At 37.0% G+C, this 24,013-nt stretch overlaps 1 protein-coding gene across 1 annotated transcript; it reads left to right on the top strand.

Annotated features, from left to right (window-relative positions):
* Nucleotides 1-1,573: 1,573 nt before the first annotated feature.
* On the top strand, nucleotides 1,574-23,671 carry Cep55 (centrosomal protein 55). The gene is made up of 9 exons (XM_005333725.4): nucleotides 1,574-1,858; nucleotides 4,308-4,502; nucleotides 6,972-7,247; nucleotides 9,960-10,028; nucleotides 16,738-16,885; nucleotides 18,250-18,554; nucleotides 19,784-19,855; nucleotides 20,832-20,957; nucleotides 22,527-23,671. The coding sequence occupies exons 2-9, from the start codon at nucleotides 4,320-4,322 to the stop codon at nucleotides 22,725-22,727; spliced, it is 1,380 nt and encodes a 459-aa protein (XP_005333782.1). The 5' UTR covers nucleotides 1,574-1,858; nucleotides 4,308-4,319; the 3' UTR covers nucleotides 22,728-23,671.
* The last annotated feature ends 342 nt before the right edge of the window (nucleotides 23,672-24,013 follow it).

The following is a 24,013-nucleotide window of genomic DNA, read 5'->3' as shown; positions in this document are numbered from 1 at the left end:
CCAGGCCAATGAGTCTCCTGTTTGCTCCTCTTTTTCAGCGTCCCTACTCAGAGGGAGTCAAAAAAGGTTTCTGGAGAGCAGGTGTGGAATTGGAGTGTCTGGCCTAGTGGGCATGTCACCTGGCCTAGCTGTCAGGCTGCTGGTACCACCCCTTTCCACATTCCCTTCCACTCCCCTTTCTCCATTCTTTGCTCCTCATTTAGATCAAAGGTGAGCAGGGAGATTCTTTTTCTGTCTTAATAAGTTTCTCTGGAAACAAATTTTGCCACTCTGGGCAATGAAAAACGTTCACAACTTGATTTAACTTTTCCAGGCTTTCTCCCATTTCAATTCCATCTGATACTTGAATGCAATAGATATAAAGCAAATCCAAGAGTGTTCTTTCCCACCAGATGTTTAATTCCTTGGAAGCAGGTACCAACATCTTCTTGCATTTTTTTATCCTATAAAATTCACTACTTGGTTTTTTATCCATTCTATTCAGTAACATGAGTCTCTTGTCTTTTCTGTGATAATGGGTAACAGCAACTCAACATTTACTAAATGCTAAGCACTTTTCCTGGATTATCTCATTTAATTCATACAGCCACTCTATGAAGTAGATATTATTTGTGTCATTTTACAGATTAGGAAACAATAAAATCTGAGAGGTTCAATAAAATAGCAAGTTCACATAACTAGTAAGAAGCAGTCAGAAACTAAACTCAGATAGTCCTAGAGTTTAACCCCTGTAACAACAGTCTTCCCAGGATGCTTTACTACTGTGTATTTACAGTCTTAATTTTCTGGTGAGTTTATGCTTGGTATTTTTCCTGTGCCTCATTTTCTTTTAATTTATTTTTAGATATATATATATATAGAGAGAGAGACACGATATCATTACTTTGATGCTGAGAATCGAACCCAGTGCCTCACATGGGAGGGGCAAACGTTCTGCCACTGAGCCACAACCCCAGCCCATTTCTTTTCTTCTTTTAGCAACAAAGTTCTCAAGGCGGCTAACCAAGATCCAGACTTGACCAATAGAGCGGCATCGGGCAGCAATCTGGAGCTAATGTTCTGACGCTCCGGGGTTCATAATCTAAGCGTTCAAACTGGGCGTTACCTATCAGCTCTTTATTGTTAAACTCCCCTTTGCTCTTCTCGGATTTTTAGCAGAATAAGGGGTCAGCCCACGCGATAGACAGGGAGGCTATGCTACCTTGTGCAATCCAGTTCTCCCAGAGCCGGTCCTGGTAATGAATAATGCTCAAGCGCACTGAACCAGTCCAACTTTACTAGATTTATCCCATTAATTATAGTAACGCCTGAGTCCCCAGAGAACTGAAAGGCAGAATTGATTGGGTGGCGTACCCGGGAGGAGGAGTTTCCGCCTTCGGCCCCGCCCCCTGGCTCCGCCTCGGCTCCGCCCATGCCGCTTCACCTCGGCTTGGGCCCGCCTCTGCCGGCCTCAGACTTCAGGTCCCGCCCCTCGCCGTTCGGGGAGCCTCAGCCAATCCAGGAGCCGCGATCCGCCGGCAGTGACGTGCCCCGCCCCTCAGCCGCGGGATTCAAACTCCCGGAAGCAGCGTTCGCGCCGCAGGGTGTGGCGGGGCAGACGCGAGCGCTGCACTTCCCCTCAGGTGTTAGCTGAACCCCGGGCGTCGGCAGCGGAGGGTGGCTGTAGCGGCGTGTTGCCGCAGGCTGCTGGCCGGGCTAGACCGTGAGGGAGGCGGGGTTGGTGGGCATATCGCGGCCCCCGGACGCAATCTCTGCCGGCTCTGATCTGTACCCCTTTTCTTGTTGCTGGCTTAGTGCCTGGCACCGGGGTGGGCGCCTCTCGACCATCGTATTATCGATTTCTCCTTTGGACTTTGCGGTGCGTATTATCACGTCCTTACAGAGAGGCCAAGTGACTTGGCCAGGGTCTTTTTGTTGGTATACAGCTTTTACTGATCAGCAAACCCTTTCGTGTCCCTTCTACAAACGCCTTCATTTTAGAGATGAGAAAACCAGTGTCTTTTTGAAGCTTTTCTTTTCGTGTCTCTCTGTCCACGTGAGATCTTTTGTGACAAACTTTTTAAATTGTGCAATACGTGTACTGTAATACATGCCTTGTGCAGTTTACTGGATTGAAATTCTGTGGTTACCTTTCTGTCCAGATTGATATAGAACACTTCAGCCATTCAGCAAATTATTTCTGAGAACCTGCTGTCAGGCTACATAGATAACCTAATAATAATAATAATAATAATAATTATTATTATTATTATTATTTTTCAAAATGCAGCCCCTGAAGTAATTATTGAAGTCTGAAAAAAAAAAAAAAGGCTGGGGAAGAATACTACTGGGTGCCAGATTGCTTTGTGGGAGGCATCCCTTATTAGAGTTAATAGAGGGAGGGGTTCCTGAAGAAGATGACACTGCCAGGCAAGGTCTGAACCGGGACCCTGTTGAGAATAGAAAATTCAGGGAAAGGTGGTTGGTAGTTGTAGATGGTTGGGGAGATGCTCGTGGGGTCTAGGCTAGAGGCTGGAAACTATAGTCATTCACTGCAGGCCGTGTTTAAAGGTTAGGAAGCAAATATCTCCAGTTATTTCAAGTTCTGTTGATCATATTTTTTTCTGTCCTAATGACTTGTCCTGTAACCCAGTGTATCAAGTTCAAAGGGTGATATCAACAGAAGCACATAAGAAGGAACTAACATGACAGCAGGTTCCTGAGACACCATAACCTTGCCTTTGACTCACCAGATTTACTAGCTCCCTTAGTCTTAAACCTTACAATGGGCAAAAGTCTGGGACCAACCATTAGATATGTGGTTTGTTCAATTAAGTCGACAATGCAGTTATGGTATTTTTAGGCTTTCTGATTTCACCCGGAACAACTTTATAAGTCACTTCCCCACCATCGTTTCTAAGTAGATCCCCCCCACTTTTTTTTTTACTGCACTTTTACTCTGTTCATTTCCTGTATAGTATTTATTACAATTTGAGAATCTAGCCAGGTGTGTGGCACATGCCTGTAATCACAGCAGTTTGGGAGACTGAGGCAGGAGAATCCCAAGTTAAAAGCCAGCCTCAACAACTTGGCGAGGCCTTCAGCAACATAACAAGACCTTGTCTCAAAATAAAACATAAAGAGGGCTGAGGATGTAACTCAGTGGCTAGGTGTTCCTGGTTCAATCCCTGGTACCAAAAAAAAAAAAAAAAAAAAAAAAGAATCTGCTAATCTGTTTGTTTCCTGTTATTGTTTGCTTATTTTACTGTATCAAAAGCTCCACAAGAACAGGAAACATGTCTTTTTTTCTTTAGTAATTTTTCTATGGATTAAAGATCTTATACTCTTCTAGATTCCTTAATCACATTGCCATTATTTTACCATGAGACACATGGCATTTTAAAATCTCCTTAATGAAGAATTACTTTCTCATAATGCTATGAATCAAGCCCAGAGCCTTGCATTTTTGAGGCAAACATTCTACCACTGAGTTATACCCCCAGGCCTAAAGCCATTAGGTACTATTTATATGTATAGTATGTTACACAATATATTTGCCTGCTTAGTTTGTGTTATATATTTGGCCTTCTAAAATGTCATCTAGAAGGGTTATCAGACTTAATTTGACCCTTTGTTTTAATTCCTTTCTTTGCCTAAATCCCTGAATATTGTGCCTCTTTTCCTATAAATGTTTCCTCTTAGATTCTCCTCGATTCTTCCCTCTATGATTTCTCAAATAGCTATTAAGATAGAGCTGAATTAATCATATCTTCTAAAATAGAGGATATACCATTATGTTAAGTAAAGATATTTCAATGCCAATAAATTCAGAAATAGATAATTTACCACCAGCTTTTAAAAAAAATTTTTTTTAGTTGTAGATGGACACAGCACCTTTATTTTATTTATGTGCTGCTGAGGATCAGACCCAGAGCCCCATGCATTCGAGGCAAGCGCAGCCCTGCTACCACTTTTTATACTTGGATATGATATGTCCTTGATTGTGGCCTACTTCTTTCAGACTTCATTGTAATGATTGTGGGGACCCCTCCATTGTTTTTCAAACTCTACCACATGTGCAGAATACTGCATAAAACATAAGTATGCAAATTGATATTTTTAGAAGGTTACTACTCTGCATGTGTCTGCTGAGATTTAAAAAAAAAAAAAATCCTAACACTCCAGATATCTTCTTCTATCTTTTATTTCATACTCCACTGGTTTGGATATATTATTTCAGTTTAGACCAAAGTAAATTCTACTTAATTTCAAACCTGAGATTTAAATTCTTAGACTTATAAAATACAATTGAATTTTGTCTTTAATAGACCATTTCAGAGATGTCTTCCAAAAGTCCCAAAGAGTTGATGAAGAGTAAATGGGGAGCAAAGCCTGGTAACTCGAAATCAGAAACTGCATTAGAGAAATTTAAGGGAGAAATTGCAGCTTTAAAAACATCAGTGGATGAAATCGCAAGTGGAAAAGGCAAACTGACTGATAAAGACAAACACAGACTTTTGGAGGTACATGATCTTTTAGCCCTTTAGGTTGTAATAAGCTTTCTTAGAAAATGATGTATTATGATTTTCTGATGCCACCATTACTCTTGTTCTACTCAGTTCTTTAGTTTTAGAAAGTTGACCCTTGGATTTAGAATCTTAAATTCCTAGTTCGACTTTGCTAACTGTTAGACATACTTCAGTGCTTATGTGTTTTGATATTATCACATACTAAGTTTGTTTCAGAAATAAAGAATAGTTCTGCACCTTCAACACAATACTGTAGTCTCTTTTTCAGTTTCGTAAAATAAAGTTATAACCTAATTCATAATTCATCCTATAGCTTTTTGGTTATTTAGCTTAATGACATGAATATTCTTGATAATTTTTGTTTTGCTGTGTCTTAGTCTGTTTTGGTTGTTGTTGCTGCTGTAACAGAATGTCACAGACTGAATAAGTTAAAAAGGAAAAAGATTTATTTGGTTTATCTCCTTCACCTCTTATTAGGCTCTATCTCCCAACATATTGCATTGAAGATTAAGTGAATTTTGGAGGGACACATTCAAATTATGGCACAATGTATTTAAGATATTCAAATATAAATGTTTTCACTCCCCAAACCCCCCTTGAGGAACTTAAGCATGCTAGGCAAATGTTTTACCACTGAGCAACATTTCAGGCCCCTGTTTTTTAATTGTCTATAAGTGTTGTATTTTCATGCTTTTTGGAATACTGGATCTATTATTCATTGGTGTATACTTTAAGGATACTGTACTATTCTTATATCTCTTTTTACTATAGGATTATTTATGCAATAATCATACTATCTGTTTTTTCTATTAGTTCATTAAAAGTAAAAAAATCAAATTTATCCATTTAGGATATTAAATCCTCTATTCATTTCAGAATGTTAAATAGTATTCAAATTTATTTGTAAATGTTTAAAAACCTATTTTATCATGCATATTGGCTGTTTTCCACATAACCTTTGCTTTTAGGTGCTTTGAGATAAAATTATTCCACGCATTGGCATTTTGCATGCTATTTAACTATATTTCAGATTCTCTAATTTTTAATTTGTATGGCACAGGGAACTTATTAGATCTGGGAGGATCTAAAAATCATAAGTTTGGTTTTCATCTATTTTACAAAAGTGCTCTTATTGTTCAAATCTAGTAAACAAATGATTAAAGAGTATCATTTGATTCTTTTAAATTTCATTTATAGGCACATCATAGAACTGAATTATTATTGACTTTTATACAACATTAATTACTTAAGCACTGAGAAATGAACTATCACCATTTTATAAACAAATGTTATTTTGCATTCTGGTAAAGGAATATTATAGCTTTTCTGAGAGATGTCTTTCTGGTTCATTGCTCCTTTGACAAGCACTAAATGCTTTGTTCCTTTATAAGCTGTTGAAATTCAAGTTCTGTTACTTATTCCCATATGTTGTAATTGTGCCCATTAGAACTAAACAGAACAAGCCTATCCTTTATCCAAATATACATTTTATCAGACATTTGAAGCAATCTTGCTTCCTTTTGCTTTTCTGCAGAAAACACGTTCTCTGGCTTACCATCCTCAACACTTTGTGGTTTGTCTGTATCCCTTCTGAGTTATGCACCCAAAATTGAGAGTAGTCCCCAAATGTTTTTTGGCAAACAAATTGAAATGGTACTATTATATGTACTTACTGAATACCTTACTCTACTAAAACCAGAAATTGTCTGGCTCTGTATCTATGTCATACTACTGATTTGATTTAAGCTTGTGGCCAACTAAAATCTCCTCTTAATTTTCTACCTAAACTTTAATTTCCCTGTTTTTTATTTGAATAATTGCTTTTTTCTCCTTAAATGCAAATTTTAATTTGATTCTTTGCTTAGTCATTCGAACAATTGTTTCTATCATCTTTCTATTGGCTTTTTCCCCTTAAGCCAGCAGCAGTATAATAGTGTACTTACTTTCAGATCTTGGAAAATGTTGAACACTTCTTTAAAGATCACTTTCTAGATTTAATACCAGATCATTTACCTGTCATAAGTAGGCTATTTAATTCATCTTTAAGTTGTAGTCCATAACTTTTCACTCTTCTGGTTCAAGTTCACTAAAAAACATGTATATCTTGGGGGACCCACTTTTGGCATTTAGGTTTATAAAAGCTGGTATTTTGGAGGGAAGATTCTAAAATACTCATATGAGTGCCAGTTTTCCTTTAGCTTTCTCTCCCCACCCTTGGTTTTTCTTTTCTCTGTGTCTGTGCCCATTCATTGTATATGTATGTTACCTAGAGCATAAATTGATGTATTGGTTTATCTCTCTGGGAGCTGAGCATAGAACTTGGTTTTATCTTCCTTTTTGATCCTGGTATCATAAAACCAACTTGACATATAATAAACATTTCATAAATGCTTGTTGAATTACATTGTTTCACTGAATGTTTGACCTGGCTTTGTTCTAAGAGTCTTCTTAGTTTATATCTAGAAAATTCGAGTTCTTGAAGCTGAGAGGGAGAAAAATGCTTATCACCTCATGGAGAAGGACAAAGAAATACATCGACTCAGAGACCAGCTGAAGGCCAGATATAGTACAAATGCATTGCTTGAACAGCTGGAAGAGAAAACAAAGGAAGGTGAAAGGAGGGAACAGTTGTTGAAGTCCTTAACTGAAGAAACAGATGTTTTGAAAAAACAATTGTCTGCTACAACAGCAAGACTTGCTGAACTTGAAAGCAAAGCCAGCACACTTCGTGTATCACAGGTGCTAATAATTTCTTTAAACTTAAGGGTTTTTCTAAATTATAAGAATACAATTTGTAATTCTTAGGAAAAGTGAGTTTATTAAAGTATGATTGCTAGATGATGAGATAGCATAGTAAACATACAGGTCACTTACCTGGGTCCAGAAGATTTTTGCTACTTGGTAGCTGTGTGACTGAATAAATTCCTTAACTTCTACCTTAGAGACAGTGACAGGGTTCTCCAGACCTCTTTCTTAAGCCTCAGTGTCCATATTAGTAAAATAAGATAAGAATACTGATTAAATGTGACAGTGTAAAGTGCCTACCGCAGTACCTGGCAATACTGAGTGTTCTGTAAAGGATTACTTATTGATCAAACTTTTGATTCTTTTGGAAATTTGAAAATTTGATTAATATTAATAAAGCTATTAATACCACCTATAGAAGATAATCGTAGCTTTCAAATATATAATGTCTCAATGCTATTAATGGTCATGTCTTTGCACTTTATCTCACCTTTGGAGTGGACTTAGTAATCTGACCTCTACATTTGTGCATACTTTCATATATAGGTAATTGAGTGTTTCTCCATAAGAGTGCAAAGAGCTGAAGTTTTCTAGAGAACTCCACAGACCTGAAACTTATGAAACATTATAGTCAGACTTGAAATGCTTCTAAAATCTCTTCTAGAAGTTTAAGAATTAGTCCCTTACCCATCTTCCTCTCCCTTTTTTTGGTGATGGGGTTGAGGGTACTGAGGATTGAACCCAGAAACCCCCTACCACTGAGCTCCATTCCCCAACCCTTTTTATTTTGAGACAGGATCTCGCTAAGTTCCCAGGGCTGGACTCCTAAGTAGCTGGGATGACAGGTGTGTGCCACCACACCCAGCTAGTTTCTGTATTTTTAATATGAGATGTGAACATTAGTAGAAGTCTTAACTTTTAAAGATGTATTCTTAAATAATTTTGTGGGTTGTCTGGTGTTCATTTCTGCTCATCAGTATGTTCAGGTGCTATGACAAATAGCCTTCAAATCTTAGTGTCTTTCACAGGAAATGTTGATTTTTGTTTTTTCTCCTGTCACCATCCAGGGCAAGTTGGAATGTAGGAGGCTTTGCTCCACAGAATCATTCAGAAATCCAGTAGCTTCTAGTGGCTCTACTGTCCTTTGGGAGGGAGTCTTCCACTAGATGCTCTGTGTGCAGCTGTGATATAGAGAGAATTGCCTGGGAGAGTTTGGGGCCAGGTTTGGGAGTGGTGTATTTCACTTCTGCCTACACTACATTAGACAGGATCAGATCACATGGTTCCACTAACCCTAGGGATGACTGGGAAACTAGTCTACAGTTTGTTCAAGGAAAAAAAGAAAAGTATTTAGTGAAACCTCTCTGTCATAGTTCCTACCTGGAAGGCTAAATTGAACAAGAAAGGGCTATATATTAATGTGAGCAAATAGAACATCTTTAGGGAAAAAAAATATTTGGGGCTTCCTTATATATGATATTTAAAAAAAAAGCCAAAGAAAATCCAAACACTCCAAAATATAGTTTTTTTTGTTTTTGTTTTTTTTTTTAGTTTGTAGGCTAGCCTGGGTGCATTCCCATCTTTTTTTTTTTTTTCCTGTATGAGAAAATGAAGAAAAAAAAGAGGAGAGAAATTAGGTTTTTGAATTTTATATAATTTGTATGAACTAATACTAATTAATATTATTTCAAGTTGAGCATCCTAATCCCCAAATCCAAAATGCTTCCAAAATCTGAAACATTTTGAGCACCAGTAAGATGCTACAGGTATAAATTCTCACACTTGAACCCTTGTGACTAAGGTGGTAGTCAGAATGTGGGCACACTCAATATTTTGTACAAAATTACCCCCAGGCTGTGTGTGTAAAGTGTGTGTGAAACATAAATGAATTTAGTGTGTAGAGTTGAGACCCATCCCCAAGATATCTTATAATGTATATGCAAATATTCCAAATGCTAAAAAAATATGAAATGCAAAACCCCTCTGGTCCTAACATTTTTAGATAAGAGATAACCTGTAATAATCTAAAATATTAGTACTAATTATTGTGATTATTATAAATAGCAATATTATTTTTATTAATGTTGTTATTATTATTATTATTTTGTAGACTGTGAATTTAACCCAGTGGTGCTTTACCACTGAGCTATATCCCCATCCTTTTTATATTTTGACACAGGGTTTTACTAAGTTGCTAAGGCTGACCTTAAACTTGCAATCCTCCTGCCTCGGACTCCCATGTCAATAATGCTAGGATTATAGGCATGTACTACTGTGCCCAGCCTACAAAATATAATTCTTGAAAAATAAAAATACTTTTTAATTTTTTGTTTGACAATTTATATTTTCCAGGTTTCATTGAAGTAGCGCAGTTGTTTTGTTTTGACAGTTTTTGGTAAAAACCACTAGTTTATTCTTATGCATGAAAGGATGTTGTGGTGATCCTGGGGTCCAGAGCATCTTGGAAGTCAAATGAGATTTGAAATCTCAGGCTTTACAGCTTGCTTAGGAAGCTTCCAGGAGATCTTAATTCTGACAGTAGTGCTCTGGTAACTATCACTTGATGTTTTACCATCACGTACCAGATCTGGATTTTGAGATTCCCCAGAGAAGTATACTATATTTTTATGGAACTAAATATAAATATAATAAGGAAACTTCTGTTGTTAAAAGTATACCTTTAACTAATAACTGGGTTATTTACAGACTGTGGCTGCAAACTGCTTCAACTCATCAATGAGTAATATTCATGAGATGGAAGTACAGCTAAAAGATGTAAGTTTATTTCTTTTTGTTAATTACTAGGTAAAGAGGACTTATTCATCTTTTCTTAAATTTCATAGAAATTGAAACATGAGTATTGAAAAAAATATAGTTGTAAAACAGGAGAACTGAGTGGTTTGTGGTTGTTGCCTAAGTCTCTTCCCAATGATTCAAGAGAATCATTTCTTTTAAGTGCTCTGTTTAGTTTAGAAAGCCCTAGAAATTACCTGCTGCTAATACATATTTCAACAACATCCCTTCTCCACCTAAATCTAATTTGCCCAACTATTTTATTATTATAATGTAATTTAATTTATGGTGTCTTCTCTTTGTTTATGCATGCAAGGTATACTCTCTTTTTTTTTGAAATCTTTCTTTTGGAACCAGGATTTGCTTTTTATGGTTTGAAAAGAAAAAACATTCTGTGTACACTCAGTACTCTTTTCTCTAGAATTTGATATGAGTTTTTTTTAAGTATATTGGTAAAGCTGTGTTATTTTAAACTTACATCTTAAATGGATAGGTAAGTTTTTCCAGGAGTTGAATAAACTGAGGACATATGACTGCTATCAATGTTTCTTCAAGTTTTAATAATAGATATATTAAAGGTAGGTAGATATTTTGATTGCAGAAATGTTACTGGCATGTCTACCCTGATAAGCATGCTCTTAAGATTCCTGCTTTATTTCATCTGATAAGTGTCCCTTGAAGTCTATTTGATCTTTAAAAGAATTTAGATCTCCTGAGTGTCTGACAGGGCACTACTGTACCTTTCTCAAAGTGATTTACCTAGAGGTAACTAAAATAAAGAAGCAATATAATTTTTAAACTGTCAAAATAGGCTTTTTTTGTGTTATATATTACACTGAACTTTATCACATTCTATGCGTATTAGCCCTGCTAGATGTGCATATTTGTGAATGATTTACTTTATACAACTTCTGTTTCCCATTAATTCTACCATGCTGGTTTTTCAGCTACTCCTTGAAAGCATCACCTTTTTTCTTTCTGTTCCTTCTGACAGGGATGCTCTTCCCCCAGATAACTTCATGAAGTTTCTGTAATATCACTTTCTAGGGGGAGGCTGGGACAGGGTTTTTTTTAATGCCACCTTGTCTAAGATTATAGCTCTCAGATAGTTCCTATTGCCTTTTTCTGCCCCCTCTCCCAATCCTGTATTACTGAAGCTTACAATCTGTTATACTTACAACCCTTAAAAATAGTATACCTTTTTTAAGGTCTAGCTGTATCATTCCTCAGCTACCATTTAGATCTGACCAACATTTTGAAATAATGCATTACCTGGAGTTGATGCTGTAAACATTGTCAAATGTCCAAGCTAGATAGAACAAATAGCTAAAAGAAAGTTTTAATAAGTATTTCTTCCTCTTAAGTTTAACAATCTGATTTTTAAACAGAATTTAGGGAAATAAACAATAACTAACTTTTTTAAATCTGAAAAAATTCAAATGAACAGAGAAGTTCCAAGCATGAGAATGGTACATATAATGCCCATATCCTCTTTATCAAAATTCAACCATTACTATCATTTTGCCTCATTTTGTACTCTTGTTTTCTCTTTTACTTCCACCCCACACAGACACATAGTATTTTTTTTAAATATTTGAGAGGATTCACATATCCATCATCCTTTAAGCTGACATATTTCAATGTATCTTTCCTAAGAAGGAGGATACTCTCTTACATGACTAGCTTGAACTGCAACTTCAGTACATTTATCATGGACATAATGTTCTATCTAATCTACCATCCTTAATCCAGTTTTATCAATTGACCCACATTTTTTTTTAATTCCTCCAGTAGAGGGTAACATATTTAACCTACTTTGGAATTTTTGCCCACAGAATATTTAGTGGATCCCTGTTAAAAGAGGAGGGAGAACATTAGCAGTATTCCACAGGACTTCACTTTTGCCCATATTGTATGTTTTTATTGATTGGATGAAACTGTTAAGTACATATCGCACAAATGTGTAGATGACACAGGGATAACTAATACAATGTTGATATTAGAGATTAAAAACTAATAACATCAATATTTATTTATTGATAGATATCCATTTATTGACACTATTAGAAGAAAGAACAGATGCAGAGTGTGGAATAAAGAAACATTTACTTTATTGAAGTAACATCGCCATCATGTGGCCTTTTAGGATAAAGCCTCTTAAATCTTATACCAATGCGCATTTTTGTCTTTTATTTTTCAGTAAAGTATCCACCAGTTCTTTTAAAAGGAAAATATTTCATAATCATCTGATGTTGATTTAAATTATTTCCTTCTTAAAGGCATAAATTTGTAAAGTTTGATGTAAAATTAGGTTTCTTTAGTGTTGAACATACTGTAAATTATAGCTATTTAGATATACACAATATACAATGCTACCTCTCATAGCAACTAAATTTGAGCATGAACCCAAGGTCCTTGTGAGTCTTTTCTTTGAAAGATGCATAGAATATGAACAAGAACTTCACTAGGAATTGCAGTGTATCTAAATAAGAAAGTGATTACTGCAGCCTACTCTGAGATAAGCCATGAATCTTGGCCATCTTCTCAACTATACTAAGTTTATTATGAAGTCTAGATGTTAGTATTCATATTTCTTTGAGGCTGATTATTTTTTTCCAACATTTTATTATGAAATCTTTCACACGGAAAAGTTGAAAGAAAGTACACTGGACAATTGTATATCTATCTCTAAGTTTCACTAAAGAGACAGACTCATTAAATCAGTTTACTACAATGAAAACATCCATTCATGGAACTTTGCATCATTTAGGTTATAATACAGAATGGGTATACAGTATCTCCACCCTGATAGTGACCTCTTAAGCCAAGCAAAAAGAACCATTGTTAAAGTTGCCTTATGAGTACAGAGAGCAGAATATCACAGGGTAGTGGCCTGGACTAAGTCTTTGATTCTGGAGATGGCTTCTGTTTACTTAACCCTTCTCCTAATCCTACAAAAAGCAAACACTGCAAGTCCTTTAAGTCCACATACCTGGACTTGTAGAAGAAGCCTAACAAAGCAGTAGAGAACCCTCTAGACTTGAGAGTTTCTATGTATGCAGATCTTTGTGGGTATGAATCTCAACTGCATGTGTCTTTAAGAGTTAGAAGTTCTTGCCAGAAAGCAGAGTTCCTGATCCACAACTAAAACCTTCACGTTCCTTAGCACGCTTCATCTTGGAACTAGGGACCTGGGATGAGTGGCTACTTTCAAAGGAAATATGATTATTCTATTTTCAAATTGAGATTAAAATAGAATTTTATCCATGCATGATAGGTCATTTTAAGATCAAGAGGGCTATTTGTATAGTTCTTCCAATAGTTAGTAATCTGACATCCATATTTAATAATGAGGTCTGTGAATTCTGTCATAGGTCTCCAAGGTGTGAACTACCATGAACCCTGGATTTATAGCCCATCCCAATGCATATACATGAATAGGTTCCAATTCCTGCTGTACAAAGCCAGTGTTCTTTGGGGAAAAGTCTGGTTATATATGTAGAGGTTAAAGAATAGTACTAACCACTAAAAAGAACAAATTTTAAAAAATTTTAAAAAGAATAGTACTAACCACTTGTCCCTCCTTATATCCCTTCAGAGTGAGATGGAAGCTTGTGGGCTGGGGGAGCTCCTCCTCCTTGGTATACCTAGTACAAATTCAGGGTGGTTCAAAAAGAATTGAACCCTTTTGAAGATGCATTCCAGTATGTATGTTTTATTTGATTAAAGTTACACCATGCAACTCTTTTGTCAAGACCCTTGTATTTGTGTCATCTTTTTCTGGCAGCCCTGAAGCATATGAGTTGTACATCCTATTTGCCATGTCCCCTGATAATAATGCAGTACAACAGATCTGAGACAAATTATGACACAAGAAGTACATATTAAAGACTTGTAAGCTTTTAGAAACAATTATCTTAATTTCATTACAAAGGAGTTTTATTGCATTTTTGGTATATTAATCAGTGACTATTTAGTAGACTTCTGAAAGTGTTTGATTCTTTTTGAGCCGCTCTAAATTTATTGTTCTAGTGTGTGTGAGGAACTGCTAGATTCATTCTTGGCCTCTCCTGTCTCCTGTGAATGCTCAAACTTCAGTTGGAGACTCAAGGGTGCAGTCCTGCTTGCTGGTCCTTATAGCCATTGTATACCAATTAATGTTATCATCATTGTTCACAAACAGCCCCTTGCTGGGGAAGCAGTGAACGCTTGCATGGAAATATAAAACAAAACAAACACCGAAACAAGCCTGGACCCCACCTTCCATGGGACTCATGATCTAGTTAAGATGAGATGTATCATTGGGACACAATTAAGGTCACTAGTTACATGCCCAGTAGGTTGGATTGGCAGTAAAAATACTGGTGGCTTGTAAGAAGAGAGAACTTGCTGAGGGCAGTTTTTTTGAGCTGCTCCAAATTTATTGTTCTAGAGTGTGTGAGGAACTGCTAGATTCTTTCATAGACTCTCTTGCCTTCTTTGCTCGCTCTCACAGTTGGGGCTTGTGTGGTGCTTCATAAAACTACATATCCATTCCACTCTGTTTCTGCCACTAAAGTTAATGTAGCTTCTTAGGTATTTCCCAATATCTTGTTGCAGACAAGCATAGTTGTGATTTATAAGTTGAATCTTAAACTAGGTGATCCACTAGGCTGTGAGAGCATCTCCAGTTTCTTGAGGGGACGATATGATGGAAATGAAAAACTAATATTAGCAGTAATTGTCAAGTGAATTGCTTCTCATTTCCCCACTCAGTTAAACAGACTCTGCTAGTTTTATTAGTATTCGTTACTTTTGAGTATATGTTGTACTTGAAGATTGAGAATTCTTTTAGAGAAGCATGATCTTATTATCTTTTTCTTTTTTATATTGTTGGTTGTTCAAAACATTACATATTTCTTGATATATCATATTTCACAGTTTGATTCAAGAGGGTTATGAATTCCCACTTTTACCCCGTATACAGATTGCTGAATCACATCAGTTACACTTCCATTGATTTACATATTGCCATTCTAGTGTCTGATGTATTCTGCGCTCTATCCTATCCTCTACTATACCCCCTCCCCTCCTCTCCCCTCCCCTCTTCTCTCTCTACCCCCTCTACTGTAAAACATTTCTTCCACTTGTATTATTCTTCCCTTACCCCTCACTTCCTCTTGTATGTAATTTTGTATAACCCTGAGGATCACCTTCCATTTCCATGCAATTTCCCTTCTCTCTCCCTTTCCCTCCCACCTCTCATCCCTATTTAATGTTAATCTTCTTCTCATGCTCTTCATCCCTACTCTGTCCTTAGTTACTCCCCTTATATCAAAGAAGTCATTTGGCATTTGTTTTTTAAGGATTGGCTAGCTTCACTTAGCATAATCTGCTCTAATGCCATCCATTTCTCTTATTATCTTTTTGAGAGAAACAACAGAGAAAAAGCTGAAGATAGTTGATAAAGTAAAAACCATTTTTAAAAGGAAGTAGACATTTACTAAAATCTGCATCAGTAAGCACTGTATTAGTTTTCTAGGGCTGCCATAACACCATGGCCTCAACATTGGTGTCTTAAATAACAAAAGTATATTATCTCTCAGGCTGGAGGCCAGAAGTGTGAAATCAAGGTGTTAGCAAGGCCACACTCTCTCTGAAGGCTTTGAAAGAGACTCTTCCTTTCCTCTGGCAGCTTCTGGTACCTGCAGGCACCTTGAACTTGTGGCAGCAAGCCAGCCTCTGCCTCTGCCTTCACATGGCCTTCTTAGACTACTGGATGTCTGTCTTCTCTTCTTATGAGGACACTAGTCGTTGTATTTAGGGCTCACTCTTCTCCAGTATGGCCTCATCTTAACCAATTGTATCTTCAAAAACCCTGTTTCCAAATAAGGTCACGTTCTACGGTTTCAGATGGATATGAGGTTGGGGGGACACTATTCAATCTCCTGCAAGTATGAAGCCCCTGTATGAAAGGTGAACAATCCCAGTTTGGGGGTTTTACTTGAGTTCTAACAGATATAAAGGGTGAAATTGGTAATAAAGAGAAGGGAGCAATTGAAGTTTGATACTCCAGGAAGTAGACACTAAAGGGGAGTTAGAAATGCAGGTAATTTATTGTGGGGCAATATATGTAACAGGAAAAGGAAGGAGGCCGGAATACATGGGGGACCATCCAATCTGGTAAAAACCTGACAAAGTCTTTATCAGCTCCATAGGAACTTCAGACCTGAAACTACTCCTGAGCAATGTCCCGTGTTGGGCAGAAATCACCAGGTCCTTGATTTGCTGTTGGCTAAGCTCAGCCCCAAAGCACAGAGAGTCTTGAAGGAGTTAATAGCAAGAGGTGGCCAGCTAACCCCTCTACCTGCAGCCAGGCAAAGCTTTTTCTTGAAGTGGGGTCTGAGCAGCTTTTCTTTGTCTGCTGCAAAGACATAGTAGTTTACAGAGCATGATGTGTCCACAGACATAAGGTGAGCTGTATATAGGAAGTAGCAATTAACAGGACTCAATCCCATGTAAATTATGACTTTGCCGTACTGTTGTGGATTCTCAAGGTGTGTGACATAATGGTTGACCATAATTATTCTATGGGCCATACAAATTTTTAAGTGTTAGAAAAGACTAACATTACATCAGGTGGACCCCCTTGTCCATTTGAAGATTTTTGGGTTTTATTATACCATTGATTTTCTTTCATCTTCACTATAAGGCTCTGGAGAAAAATCAACAGTGGCTTGTGTATGATCAGCAACGAGAGGCCTACGTTAAAGGACTTTTAGCAAAGATCTTTGAGCTGGAAAACAAAACGGAAACAGCTGCTCCTTCACTCCCACAACAGATAAAGACTGAATCAGAAGGTACAAAAATGTTCTTTGGGGACAGGCCTGACATTTTCCAAAAGGAGTGATTCATCAAATTTAGGTTTTTATAGATAGGTGTTAAAAAGTAAAATAAGAGTCTTCTGAGTTTGAGGTAAGAAATCCCATTCTGCAGGTCTGTTCCAGGCCTTGTGTTTTCAGACAAGAGGGCACAAGATAGGGTTGGAGGGTCATGACTGGCACCTCTGAAGTCATGATGTCTCCTCTGCCTGTGCATGCCTTGGCCCCCTTCACAGTCCTCCAGCTTGATTTCCCTCAGAGTTGCCCTGGTCACCAGCTCTCTTTACATTGCTTCCCTTCAGCACCAATTCATGTCAACCCCTGGAGAAATAATAAGTTTTGTAGATTATTCTCTAGTCGTTTGAACCTCACTACAGACTTCAGATGAAATTTCTTACTCATGGTACTATCTTTTTGCCATGTGCTTTGCAGTTCACTTGACACTGATCCCAGTTGAGTGTGACAACAGCTCTAAGAGGTGGGGTAGGAAGGGCCATTAGTTTCATTTTACCAATGAAGAAATAGGTCCTGTAGTTCTAGCTGACAGGCCAGGACAAAGAGATGCCCCATGCAAAGAAGCACTGCTTAAAAGCCTGACAGCCCTGAGGGAAACACAGCCTTGAATTATGTAAAGCGATGCCTAGAGCAAGGGAAGCCAGAGCCTCATCTTGAAGTCTCACATCTGAATATTTAAAATGAACCTAATGCTAAAAGGAAAATATCAAGGGAACATCTCTAGAGGTAATTCAAGGTGTTGAGCCCTAACGGGACAAGGTTACTACTGTGGCACCTTTATATATGCACATGGAAGTAGGATTTTCGTTCTGGGCCAAGTCTAATTTTTTCATTTGGTAATAGAGTCTGTTCTCTCTCTACTCCCGCTTTCTCTCCCTTTGTCCTCCTTTGTCCTCCTGCCTTCTGTTTTTTTTTTTTTCAAAGTAATATAAGCATTTATTAAAATAATCTAGTGACAGTACAGAAGTGTCCTACCCTGTCTTTTCCATCCCATCTTCATACTTCTGTCTTTAATTTTGGTAATTAATTCCATATGCTAAATTATGAGCTTTTGTCCCTTTTTTTTTGACTTATCTTTAGACATCAGGGACTTCATCTCCCTATAGAATATAACTGTTTCTAGTGCTTCTTTGTGACTTCAAATAAAGTATCTGAACTACTATTTCTTAATTCATCAAATATCATCCATAGCTCCCTTTCCTGACTCTTCATTTTGTGAGCTGAAGAAATGGTATGATCTCATTTATAGAAACATGATTGAATTTTAAGATCTCAGGAATATTATGGGTTTTATGAAATTAGTTTTGCCATGATGTTGTTTGTCATAGGTTACCTCCAAGAAGAGAAGCAAAAATACTACAACCACCTCTTGGCAAATGCCAAAAAAGATCTTGAAGTTGAACGACAAACCATAACTCAGTTGAGTTTTGAACTTAGTGAATTTCGAAGAAAATATGAAGAAACTCAAAAAGAAGTTCAAGATTTAAATCAGCTGTTGTGTTCACAAAGAAAGGCAGATCTGGAAGATGACAGGCATAAAACAGAGAAAATACAAAGACTCAAAGAGGAGAATGATATTGCCAGGGAAAAGCTTGAGGAAGAGAGGAAGAGATCTGAAGAGCTCTTATCTCAGGTAAACTTGACCAGAAAGTTTCTTCATTACTCATAATTCAAAGTTTTCATTGAGCACTTACCAAGTGTCGGGGAGTATTTTAACCACTAGCCAGTTAGCAAGGACTGAAATAACATCCTGCCCCCTCATGGGAGTTTACATTCTGACATGGAAACAGACCATAAAGAATGACCCAAGTAAGTGAGTACACTAAAGAAAATAAAACTAGGTGATATGACAGAGAAATTGGGGTGAGTAAGGCCTGTTAGAGGAAATGGTATTTGGAAAAAGATCTGATGATAAGAAAGACCAGCAAGGTAACTTTGTGGAAATTCCCTCTGAGTGAGAAGGAAGTACGTATGTGTGAGAAGCCAAAAGAAGAAGTAGGGAAAGGAATAAGGTTGATCCTGGCTTCTTGATAGATTGTGCTCAAGTAAATCCACATAGTGCCTGCCATAGTCTCATTATATTCACAGTTTTGAGCCAGTATGTCTTGGTAATGTTGGAGTTACTAAGTTAGAATTATTAGAATTGAATACTACTTTGACAGAAAGTCATTAATTTTTGTTTGGAAGCATAGAGTAATAGAACATTTGGAGTCCATATCTGGACATATGGTCTTAAGCAGATCACCTACCTTCTCTTTCTCTGACTCATAGGTCAAATGAATAATAACCTCTACCTGCTTTATAGGGCTCTTGTGAGGGGCAATGGAGGGAACATAAAAGTGCTCTGTAAACTAAATAAAAGTCAGTGTTAACACTACTATCAAAAGAGCTAATTATAAAAAATCCTCCAGAGGTTAAGACTCGGGGGAGGGAAAATTAATAGTCAAACATTTTCCACCTTTACTGCTCTCACTTCTGTCTATGGGGTGAGCCACAAGTGACACTTGGGAAAGATTCCTCAGATAGGATTAAATGTGGCTCCAGCTCTGCAGCCAAGGAAGCCAGGCACTACCCACTGTGTTTTTCTACTCTGAAATGATGGCAGATGTCAGAACCTCCAGGAAAGGGGTGTGGCCACCGCAGAGTTGAGTGTTGTTTTCAGGGGCCAGTCTGTTGACTCAGGGAACTCAGGAGCCAGGGAAGTACTCGGTAGAGAGCCATCAAACCACCAGCTGGAATGAGTCACCCACCTAGCAGGTGTCCTGGTTAGAGATGTGACTTGTGATGTGAGCTTCTCATGCTTCCCTGGTCAAGTGATGAAAGATTAGCTGAGACAATGTTGGTTCTCTTTGCATCCAACAGGTCCAGTTTCTTTACACGTCTCTGTTAAAGCAGCAAGAGGAACAAACGAGGGTAGCTTTGTTGGAACAACAGGTACTCACTGGGGTTGCTTCTAAATTTAGTTCAATTGTTAGGAAATGGAATTTTCCCTCATATTTCCACTGTTTTATAGAGAATTGTTTGAAAGTTGTGAAAAGTGTTCTAAAATGACTTGAACTTTTGTACCCGTATATTCCTATGGGTAGCCAAACCAGATTCTTTGAGGTGAAATGGCAATTTATTTAACCAGCTGATATTGACCTTAGTAAATTTTGCTCTTTCCCGGTGACCATAGTTTCTACGTAGCCTAAAAGTCTCTTAATTAGACCACCTTCTGCCAGCAGCAGTGACACATATCTGTAACCCCAGCTACTCTTGAGGCTAAGAAAGAATAATTGCAAGCTTGAGGCCAACCTCAGCAACTTATTGAGATTCTGCCTCAAAATAAAAAATAAAAGAGGCTGGGGGTAGGGTTCAGTGGAAGAATACCCCTGGGTTCAATCCCCAGTATCACACACACACACACACACACACACACACACACACACACACACAGGCCACCTTATAACTTTAAGCAGAATTCAAAAATATACTATCTGTTCTAGAAATGTAGAGCAGAGATTCTTAGTATATTCCAAAACAGGGAATAGCCATTTCTTTCCTTTCCCCCACTCTTCCCCCAGCGCCCCACAGAGAGGATTGGGATGGGATAATTTCAACCAGCAATTTCCAGAACTGCTCTTTATTACCTGTATCTCAAGCCTTGGCATTGCTTCTTGGATAAACCCAGTCCTCAGCCACATTTAGTAACATCTCACTGTGCACTAATAAGTTTCTTATTATGGTGGTATAAAAATGTTTTCTCCTTGTACTAATACAGAATGTAAGCATTTAAGACTGAGGATGTAGCTCGATTGTAGAGCTCTTGCCTAGTATTCACACAATCGTGGATTTGATCTCCAGTACCACAAAACAAAAAATGCAAGCATCTAGACAATGTCTTTCAGTTGTAATTGTCTTTCCTGGCCAGATGCAGGCATGTACTGTAGACTTTGAAAATGAAAAACTTGATCGTCAAAATATGCAGCATCAATTGCATATAATTCTTAAGGAACTCCGAAAAGCAAGAAATCAGATAACACAGTTGGAATCCTTGGTGAGTTTGGAATGGCTAACAAAACATTTCTCTCTTTCTCTTCTGCTGTCTTTCTATTTGTATGTGAAATAATTTCCCAATCCAATAGGATACAGCTTAAGGAAAAGCTAACTTTAACTCAAATAAATAGGCAAGCCCCTGCCTTGTTTGAAACAACTACCCATAGAACATCAATTCAGAGCTCAGAAAGAGAGACATTATGCAACTCTTGGTAATAATTATATTACAGACCCCATGTGGTGGTACACACCTATAATTCCCACTATTGTAGAGGCTGAGGCAGGAGGATTGAAGCTTAAGACCACACTCAGCAACTTAGTGAGACCCTGTCTCAAAAAAATAAAAAAGGCTGGGACATAGTTCAGTGGTGTAGTGCACTGTACTCAATACCAGTGCCACAAAATAATAATTACATTACTGTTGTTCTTTACCCACTCCAGATGCTATGATTCTAGAGGCACTAAATAGCACCCAATTTAGGGGAGAGGGTGCAAGGTGGGGTTGCTGTAGAATCCTGAACTGAAATTATGTTTTGAGAGAGAGAGAGAGATACTGATTTTAGGGATAATGGATTGTTATTGTTAATATGCTTTTTAGGTATGTTATAGGTTAGGCATATTTTGGGAGATTACCTTGAAAACATAATACTTAAAAACATAAACATTTTGAATAATGTTGTTATTATGAGGAAATAGTTTTTCAATTATTTTCATCTTACTAATAAGCTTTTAGATCAAACCTGATGGGAGAGTGTGTCTGTACCTCTGTGTGTGTAGGTCCCTTTAATACACATGTCACAGTTTATCCTAATACTGCAAAATATTTGTAGAAGGTGAAATGTTACAAATATAACCTCTCCATTTTCAAAAGAGAAAAACAATAGATTTTTAAAAACAAGTAATTTGTAGCTTCTATATTAATAAAATAAAATATATATCTGGCTTTATTTTTTTAGTATGTCATTGATTTCAGGCACTTATATAATATTTAAAATTAAAGGTTAGAATCATTTCTGTTAATGCCTGTTTTTAAAGTATAGGAAACCAGAGGATATGTGAATTTGTAATTTTCCTGTACTTTTCTTCATGTTCCTACTATCCACGGTTTTCATAGTGTGCTATAAAAATACTCCTTAAACTTGAACTATTCTAAGTTCTTCAGGGAAAAAAAATTGGGAATAGGAAAGTTTCAAAGGTATTATATAATATTTTATTCATTTCTGTGTATAGCCTCTTTGATATACTAAAATTCTTTGCTGCTCTTAATTTTATATAGTTCTTTGTTGCTGACATTTCCCAATTTACCCAACTAGCAAATGTAGTCAGCCTCACACACGGGCCTCCCATTTATATGAACCCCCAACCCCAGTACTCTTCTTGGCAATTTGAGTAATTATAGTCATTATCTTAGTCATTTATAACCACCTTATATATTACCACCAAAATATTGATGAGCAGAGGTTCAGAAGAAAGTCTGGGCTGAGGTAGCTAGGGAATTTATGAAACAGTTAAAATTGCTGAACAGTGTGCCTTATATACAGATGGTGTTCATTTAAAATTTATTTTTCAGAAACATCTCCATGAGTTTGCCCTCACAGAGCCGTTAGTCGCTTTCCAAGGAGAGACTGAAAACAGAGTAAAGGTTGCCTCACCAAAAAGTCCCTCTGCTGCACTGAACGAAAGTCTGGTGGAATGTCCCAAGTGCAGTGTACAGTATCCAGCCACTGAGCATCGAGATCTGCTAGTCCATGTCGAGTACTGTTCAAAGTAGCAAACTACTTTTTGTTTTTGTGTTGAAAGATTTAATATTGTATTTATTTTTTATTGCCTTGATGACATTTTGGATTATACATTCCACCTCTTGCTTGCATATAAAAAAACTGCCTCTCTACCTTTGACACTCTGGTATGCGAGCACATCATTGTATTTTTTTTTTTTTTGGCGGTTGTACATCTTTCTTGGCAGAGACACTTCCTGGGAGGATTCATCATCGGGCTGCAAAGACAGAATGTGGTGAGCAGTGTGTACTGAGACTACTAACATTTGCACTGTTAAAGTATTTGATAAAGAAAAGATATTCAGGTTATTGCTTGTGGGTTAAACCTGTTGCAATGGCAAGCAAATATTTTATATTTTGTGATTTTTAAAAAATCAAAGATAATTAACCAGGGATCTTAGTATGTTGACTTTTTTATTTTTTTTTAATCTAAGCACCTAGAACAGCTGCAATTCCAATATCTATGTCCATTGTTAAAAGGTGGTAATATTATTTTTATTTTTTCCTTGCTATTATAGAACGGTTATTAGAAAAGTTGAGAATGTTCATTGCTGCTCATTGTTGAAATGGTAAACCTAGCTATGTTCTAAGCACAAAGCAGATTCTCTTTGAGAAATATTCTTAAGTAGCCACACACAGTGTCTTCTCTCATATTGTCTGGCTATAACTTTAACTTGGATTTCATTAGCACAGATTGGTTAGCTAAAATTGTGCAAATGAATTTTAATAAAACCATCAATATATTTTATTTTGATTCTTATTTTTGTCACTCTTAAAACTGGCCAATATAATTATCAGCTGTTTGTTTCTCTGAATAGATTTTTATATATGCTTTATGCAAACCAAAAAATTTTTTACTTCTTCAGGTTTTCAATATGCTTAACACTGGGCTACTGTTAGCAATATAAAAGACAAAAGAATAAAATTATTTAATAAGTTTTGCTGTCTAGTGTATATGTACATACATTGATATGCTAAGATTTTTACCTCAGAAGGAGTTTTGGGAGTTTCAGATTAACAAATGCTGTATGATGATAAGGGAGTTAAGAAAACTCCAGAACTAGCAACTCTGTGAAAGAGGTTAAAGATGCCTATGCTTTCAGGCATTTTTGCTGAACAGGTAACAACTCATGATCAATAAATATGATTTTATCGGTTACAAAGGTGGAATAATAAGTGTGCTAAGATTTTTAGTTTGGGAAAGACCACAGACATTGTCTAGCTCTGTTTATGGAGATAAAATTTTGCCCTTATTTTAATAATCCCAGGTTTACAATATC

The sequence above is a fragment of the Ictidomys tridecemlineatus genome, chromosome 1, assembly GCF_052094955.1.
Source record: "Ictidomys tridecemlineatus isolate mIctTri1 chromosome 1, mIctTri1.hap1, whole genome shotgun sequence".
NCBI lineage: Eukaryota > Metazoa > Chordata > Mammalia > Rodentia > Sciuridae > Ictidomys > Ictidomys tridecemlineatus.
Note: the sequence above shows the minus strand (reverse complement) of the source record. Positions and strands in the feature narration are given on the sequence as shown.